This window comes from Erythrolamprus reginae, chromosome 8, assembly GCF_031021105.1.
Source record: "Erythrolamprus reginae isolate rEryReg1 chromosome 8, rEryReg1.hap1, whole genome shotgun sequence".
NCBI lineage: Eukaryota > Metazoa > Chordata > Lepidosauria > Squamata > Dipsadidae > Erythrolamprus > Erythrolamprus reginae.
The window spans coordinates 57,097,563-57,105,333 of NC_091957.1; the positions used below are offsets into that span (position 1 = coordinate 57,097,563).

The window sequence follows — 7,771 nt, forward strand, 5'->3', positions numbered from 1 at the left end:
ACATGGCCAGCAAGCCACTCCCACCCAGTCACATGACCATTAAGCCACACCCACAAAATAAGCCACACCCATAGTGTGGCAGTAAAAAAATTTGGCTGCCCATTACTGCCTACAAGGTCTCTTCCAATTCTGTTAATAATTTGTCAAATGAGACAAAACACCTCCCACCTAGGAAAGCTGAGGTTGGGGAAGAAAAATAACGTCAATGGGACAAGAAGCCCGTAAGAACTAGTGGAGGAATTCTCAGAGTTGAAGCCCACCCATTTTAGGTGGAGAGATACATATTTATCTATCACATGTACACTGCTCAAAATAAAGGGAACACTTAAAGAACACAATATAACTCCAAGTAAATCAAACTTCTGAGAATCAAACTGTCCACTTAGGAAGCAATACTGATGGACAACCAATTTCATTTTGTTGTCAGCACATTCAACTTTGTACAGAACGGAGTATTCAATGAGAATATTTCATTCATTCAGATCTAGGGTGGGTTCTTGGAGTGTTCCCCTTATTTTTTTTGAGCAGCATATATGGCGCCCATCGCATAGATGTGACTGCTGATGCTCAAACTGTTGCTGCATGTATGGAGGGTAGCAGACTAAACCATCACGGATGGAACATTCTGACATTCGCTTGCACAATCACCAGGTCAATGTTTAGAAATAAAGTTGGAGGCGGCCCAGAAGTCCCTACCTGTAACGTTTGAATTAGGAGAAGTGATTGGCGGAAAGGGAGAGATAGGGTCCTCTGCACCTAGGAGAAAATACAGGTATGAAAAGGGACAAAACCGATGAAGGGCTACAAAAATTTTTACTATCACACTGCGTGTGGTGGCTTATTTTATGGGTGTGGCTTATTTTGTGGGTGTAGCTTTATGGTCATGCGACCGGGTAGGAGTGGCTTGCCGGCCATATGACCAGGTGGGAGTGGCTTGACAATCATGTGACTTGACCAAGGCTAACGTGGACTTCAACTCCTAGAATTCCTGAGCTAGCATAATTGACTCAGGAATTCTGGGAGTTGAAGTCCACAAGTCATAGACGAGCCAAGTTTTCCTACCCCTGGACTAGACCATTGGAGATGGACCATTCTGACATTCGCTTGCACAGTCACCAGGTCAAGGCTTATTAAAGTTGGAGGCGTCCCAGAGGTCCATACCTGTAACGTTTGAATTAGGAGAAGTGATTGGTGGAAAGGGAGATATAGGCTCCTCTGCACCTATAGGAGAGAAAATACAGGTATGAAAAGGAACAAAAAACATACATCTCTAGGAATTTTGAGGCTTGGGGGGAAAAGTTGGGAGACAGGGAAATCATGTGAACTTGAATGAGAACCAGATGTGGGTTCCTACCAGTTCAGACCTGTTAATAGCATTTAGCATTAGCATTTAGACTTGCTGTATTTTTCGGAGTATAAGACGCACCTTATTTTTGGGGGAGGAAAACAGGGAAAGGAATCTGCTTACTAGATATTCATCTGGCTAGTGTCTAGTCAGCTTCAGCACATTATTTTATCCCCTGGTTAGGGCTTTAAAAACCCTTATTTGGAGAGAGTAACAATGCAAGAGCTTGCAAGCCAGTAATATCTGGGAACATCATTAGCACCTGGAAAGAAACATTCGGAGCAAGCAGAGCAATGCAAAAAACCCTGAAAAAACTTAGGGCTTGGAAAACATTCTTTGCAGAGAGTAACAATGAAAGAGCTTGCAAGCTGGTAAGAGCTGGGAACATTGTTAGCACCTGGTTAGGGCTGGAAAGAAACTTATTAGAACAATGAAGAAAACCCTGCAAAGACTTAGGGCTTGGAAAACATTCTTTGCAAAGAGAAAACAATGAAAGAGCCTGCAAGGTAAGAGCTAAATTCAAACATGCCTATGATAAATATAGATCCATCCTAAGATAAAATACAGGAAATAGTATAAGGGCAGACTATTAAACTGTTAAACTACTGAAGTTTGCAGATGATACAACAGTGATCGGACTCATTCGAGACAATGATGAATCCATATACAGATGGGAAGTTGAACAACTATCCTTGTGGTGTGACCAGAACAATCTAGAACTGAACACACTCAAAACCGTAGAAATGGTGGTAGACTTTCAGAGAAACCCTTCCACCCTTCCACCTCTCACAATACTAGACAACACAGTATCAACAGCAGAGACCTTCAAATTTCTAGGTTCTATCGTATCTTGAGATCTAAAATGGTCACCTAACATCAAAAACATCATCAAAAAAGCACAACAAAGAATGTTCTTTCTGCGCCAGCTCAGGAAGCTTAAACTGCCCAAGGAGCTGCTGATACAGTTCTACAGAGGAATCATTGAGTCTGTCATCTACACCTCTATAACTGTCTGGTTTGGTGCTGCAACCCAACAGGACAGACAGAGACTTCAGAGGAGAATCAGAATTGCAGAAAAAACAATTGCTGCCAACCTGCCTTCCATTGAGGACCTGTATACTGCACGAGTCAAAAAGAGGGTGGGGAAAATATTTACTGACCCCTCACATCCTGGACACAAATTGTTTCAACTCCTACCCTCAAAACGTCGCTACAGAGCACTGCACACCAAGACAACTAGACACAAGAACAGTTTTTCCCCAAACGCCATCACTCTGCTAAACAAATAATTCCCTCAACACTGTCAGACTTTCTACTAAATCTGCACTTCTATTCTACTAGTTTTTCTCATCATTCCTTTCACCCATTTCCTCCCATGTTGACTGTATGACTGTAACTTGTTGCTTATATCCTAGGATTTTTATTAATATTGTTTCTTCATTGCTTATTTGGTCCCTATGACAATCATTAAGTGTCATACCACATGATTCTTGACAAATGTATATTTTATTTTATGTACGCTGAGAGCATCTGCACCAAGACAAATTCCTTGTGTGTCCAATCACACTTGGCCAATAAAAATTCTATTCTATTCTATTCTATTCTAGATGGACCAGGAGGTCTTTTTCTGCCATCAATCTTCTATATTTCTAAGTTGCCAAGGTAGAGAAACCCTGATTTATCTGTTCAATTTACATGGTGCCAATCTCACAGCCAGGATTGCTAATGTTCACTGTGGTAGTCTTATCTATTTCAAATGTCGTACCTTGTCCATAAATTGCTGTTTGCTGAAAAGAGTCATAAACTCCGAAGGAAACACTTTTATACCTTGTGCGGAGGTTCTCATACGCTTCATGCCAAGATTTGACAGGGGGCTCATAAATAAAACTTCTGGAGCCTAGATTCCCATCAGGGATCCCAAAAGTTCAAAACTACAAAAGAGAGAATGATTCAGTCTTCTAGATAAAACTGGAAAGAAGCGTGAAGCAAAAATTGGGGCAAGAACACCCTGAAAAAAGAAGTGCCTCTATGTCTACATTTATATGGGAACGCTAAGCCATGGTTTGTGAAAGATTCCAGACTTGGTCATCCCATCATGCTAAACACTCTAGAAACATAAACACTCTAGAAAACGTTCAGAGATACTTTACTAGAAGAGCCCTCCACTCCTCCACTTGCAACAGAATCCCCTATGCAACTAGACTCACAATCCTAGGTTTAGAAAGCTTAGAATGATGTCGTCTTAAAGCACAACCTACGCACAGCCCATAAAATCACCTGCTACAATGTCCTTCCTGTCAACGACTACTTCAGCTTCAACCACAACAACACACGAGCACACAACAGATACGAACTTAAAGTAAACCGATCCAAAGTCGACTGCAGGAAATACGACTTTAGTAACCGAGTACTTGATGCTTGGAACTTACTACCAGACTCTGTAATATCATCACCTAACCGCAAAAACTTTACCCTTAGACTCACCACTGTTGACCTCTCCCGATTCCTAAGAGGTCAGTAAGGGGTGTGCATAAGTACACCAGCGTGCCTTCCATCCCCTGTCCTAATTTATTTATTTATTGGATTTGTATGCCGCCCCTCTCCAGAGACTCGGGGCGGCTAACAGCAATAATAAAACAGCATATAATAATAATCCAATACTAAAAACAGTTAAAAACCCATTATTATAAAAACCAAACATACATACAGACATACCATGCATAAAATTGTAAATGCCTAGGGGGAAAGTATCTCAATTCCCCCATGCCTGGCGGCAGAGGTGGGTTTTAAGCAGCTTACAAAAGGCAAGGAGGGTGGGGGCAATTCTAATCTCTGGGGGGAGTTGGTTCCAGAGGGCTGGGGCCACCACAGAGAAGGCTCTTCCCCTGGGTCCCGCCAAGCGACATTGTTTAGTTGACGGGACCCGGAGAAGACCCACTCTGTGGGACCTAACTGGTCGCTGGGATTCGTGCAGCAGAAGGATGTTTCTAATGTTTCTCTTTTATTAGTATCATGTATATAAATATTATATACTGTATTTTTATACCACCAAAAACAAACAAATAAATAAATAGATTACAGCTAACTCACCACAACGCTGATGCTGGGCGGACTCTGTCCTCACGTCTTTCAGAAACCAATAATTCTCCCTCCAACTGACCACATTTCCATCCTCACAACGCTCAATGTCTTGTTGCCTTCTCACATAATCCCACATCTGGAAGTAGTGCACGATGCCAACAAAGGAGGATCGCTGGATGATTTCTATCTGTCCATTATAATTCTTGTGCAAGTGCCCCATCACCAACGTCCCATTGGGCCGTAGACAGCGGAGGTGGAAATCCGGAAGGGACCGTTGTACCAACTTCTTTCCGTCCCAGAAGACTTCCAGAAGATGAGCCTGGCTGTCCCAGACGCAGCAGATCTGGTGCATTTTGTAGGCCCCGACATACTCTCCGAAATCGATGAAGCTGCCCAAGAAGAACATCTGCAGGGTGGAATTATGGAACGACAGAGCCAGCTCCACCCGTTTAATGTCAGTGGAGTTGCTGCTGAGGTCGTAGGAGAAGGCCGTCCCGTTCCCCACGGTTTTTTCAGTCTTGTTGAAGTCCACACACACCGTGAACGCACAAAGTGGACGGACACGCCCTTCGGCCAAGGAAACGTATTTGCTCTGCACTCCCAAGAAAACCACCTGCTTTCCTTTCAGAGAGACAGATTCTGTTTAGGGCAGAAGAAGGAGATTTGAGGAGGGGGCATCAATTCTCGCGGTCAATCACGCCACCGTCACCTCGAGGTTCGATTACTGCAATGCTCTCTACATGGGGCTGCCTTTGAAGAGGGTTCGGAGGCTACAAATTGTGCAAATTTGTAGCCTTCTGCCGCACGAATCCCAGCGACCGGTTAGGTCCCACAGAGTTGGCCTTCTCCAGGTCCCATCGACTAAACAATGTCGTTTGGCGGGACCCAGGAGAAGAGCCTTCTCTGTGGTGGCCCCGACCCTCTGGAACCAGCTCCCCACGGAGATTAGAACTGCCCCCACCCTCCTTGCCTTTCGTAAAGTTCTTAAGATCCATCTTTGCCGTCAGGCATGGGGGAACTGAGACATCTCCCCTGGGCCTATACAGTTTATACATGGTATGTTTGTGTGTATGTTTGCTTTTAATAATGGGTTTTTTAGTGTTTTTTAAATTATTAGATTTGTTCTTACATTGTTCTTGTTATTGTTGTGAGCCGCCCCGAGTCTACGGAGAGGGGCGGCATACAAATCTAATAAGTAAGTAAGTAAGTAAGTAAGTAAGTAAGTAAGTAAGTAAGTAAGTAAGTAAGTAAATACATACATACATACATACATAAATACATAAATAAATACATAAATAAATAAATAAAATGCAGCCACGCGAGCTACAGTGGGGCTCCCAAGATCTGCCCACATTTCAACATCACTCCATGAGCTGCACCGGTTTCCAATTGGTCTCTGGGCGCAATTCAAAGTGCTGGTCGTGACTCACAAACCCTACATGGCTTAGGACCAGATTATCTTCTGCCTCATGTACCCCAGCGACCAGTTAGGTCCCACAGAGTCGGCCTTCTCCAGGTCCCGTCGGCAAGATAATGTCGGCTGGCAGGGCCTAGGGGAAGAGCCTTCTCTGTGGTGGCCCCAGCCCTCTGGAATGAACTCCCTCCAGAGATATGTACCGCCCCTTCTCTCCTGGTCTTTCGTAATGCTTTTAAGACCCACATCTGATGGCGGGCATAGAGAGAATGAGTGATGAGATTGTCTCCATATTATGAATGATTGAATTGGATGAATGCGTATGACTGGGGTTTTTAATACTTTTTAGTAATTTGTATAATTCTTTCATAGTAATTTAGATTTCTTTACATATTGTTGCATTTATAATGTTGTACACCACCCTGAGTTGCCTCGAGAAAGGTGGCATAGAAACCTAATAAATAAATAAATAAATCCCTTGGATCCTGCAATTGAGTTTATGAGCCACTAAAGCCACTGATCCTATGGTTCAGGGTCAGATTATTTACGGGACCATCTCTTGCCTCCCAGAGACCAATAAGAGCACCCAGAGTTGGCCTCTTCCAGGTCCCATCAGCCAAGCAATGCAGGTTGTTGGGACCACAGGGGAGGGCCTTCTCTGTGGCTGCCCCGGCTCTACGGAATCAACTCCCCTCTGATGTCCATACTGCTCCCACTCTATTGGCCTTCTGTAAGGCCATGAAGACCTGGCTTTGCCGAGAGGCCTGGGGGCCATGAACCAAAAACAACCATGATCAAATTGCATGAATGTTTAGTATGCATGTTGGGTTAGTTTATTATGTTTATTAGGGTTTTTAATTAATAGTTTTATAACTTAGTTTTATATTTGACTTCTTTTTATTGTTTTGTATTTTATATTGTTTTATAAGCCGACCTGAGTCCTTTGGGATTGGGCAGCAAACAAGTCAAATAGATAGATAGATAGATAGATAGATAGATAGATAGATAGATAGATAGATAGATAGATAGATAGATGATAGATAGAAAGATAGATAGATAGATAGATAGATAGATAGATAGATAGATAGATAGATGATAGATAGAAAGATAGATAGATAGAAAGATAGATAGATAGATAGATAGATAGATAGATAGATAGATAGAAAGATAGATAGATAGATAGATAGATAGATAGATAGATGATAGATAGAAAGATAGATAGATAGATAGAAAGATAGATAGATAGATAGATAGATAGATAGATAGAAAGATAGATAGATAGATAGATGATAGAAAGATAGATAGATAGAAAGATAGATAGATAGATAGATAGATAGATAGATAGAAAGATAGATAGATAGAAAGATAGATAGATAGAAAGAAAGAAAGAAAGAAAGATAGAAAGAAAGAAAGATAGATAGATAGATAGATAGATAGATAGATAGATAGATAGATAGATAGATAGATCAATAGAAAGATAGACAGACAGACAGACAGACAGACAGACAGACAGACAGACAGACAGATAGATAGATCGGAGAAATTTTCAAAAAAATCATAAAACATTGGAAGAAAAGACTCTACGAAGGAGATGCCCGTCCTGAATTATTGGGAAAATTCATACCTGAGAAAAAGATCAAGGTGGCCACAGCCAAGAAAAGGCTACCCAAGATCTTGGATGGAGCATATCCAGCAGCGCCAGAGTTCTGACCACTCATCCTTTAGATGAGGTCTGAAAGGCAGCAGGGAAACTTCTTAAATATGTTCTGGAGGAAGAAGACATAAACAGAAACCCTGATTTAACTCCACAGAAGTTCTCTGCCATCCTGGACAATATTCAACATCTAATTCTCCCCACAGCTGATTCCTTCTAGATGGGTAAGGCTTGATTGGCCCTTCACAGAGTTCTAGATCTGGGGAGAGGATAAATA

At 42.2% G+C, this 7,771-nt stretch overlaps 1 protein-coding gene across 1 annotated transcript; it reads right to left on the reverse strand.

Annotated features, from left to right (window-relative positions):
- Nucleotides 1-1,120: 1,120 nt before the first annotated feature.
- LOC139171715 (adhesion G-protein coupled receptor G4-like) lies at nt 1,121-7,558 on the reverse strand. Its single transcript, XM_070760154.1, has 3 exons — nt 7,465-7,558; nt 4,436-5,065; nt 1,121-1,221 (listed from the first exon to the last, which is right to left on the reverse strand). The coding sequence occupies exons 1-3, from the start codon at nt 7,556-7,558 to the stop codon at nt 1,121-1,123; spliced, it is 825 nt and encodes a 274-aa protein (XP_070616255.1).
- Nucleotides 7,559-7,771: the final 213 nt, after the last annotated feature.

What these genes read in the sequence shown, in the direction of transcription:
- LOC139171715 (XM_070760154.1), bottom strand. Translation starts at nt 7,558, where the DNA reads ATGAGTGGTCAGAACTCTGGCGCTGCTGGATATGCTCCATCCAAGATC. An exon ending in CACCTTGATCTTTTTCTCAG is followed by an intron (nt 5,066 to 7,464) that starts GTATGAATTTTC and finishes TGCCCTAAACAG; the next exon opens with AATCTGTCTCTCTGAAAGGA. An exon ending in CGCCCAGCATCAGCGTTGTG is followed by an intron (nt 1,222 to 4,435) that starts GTGAGTTAGCTG and finishes TCTCTCCTATAG; the next exon opens with GTGCAGAGGAGCCTATATCT.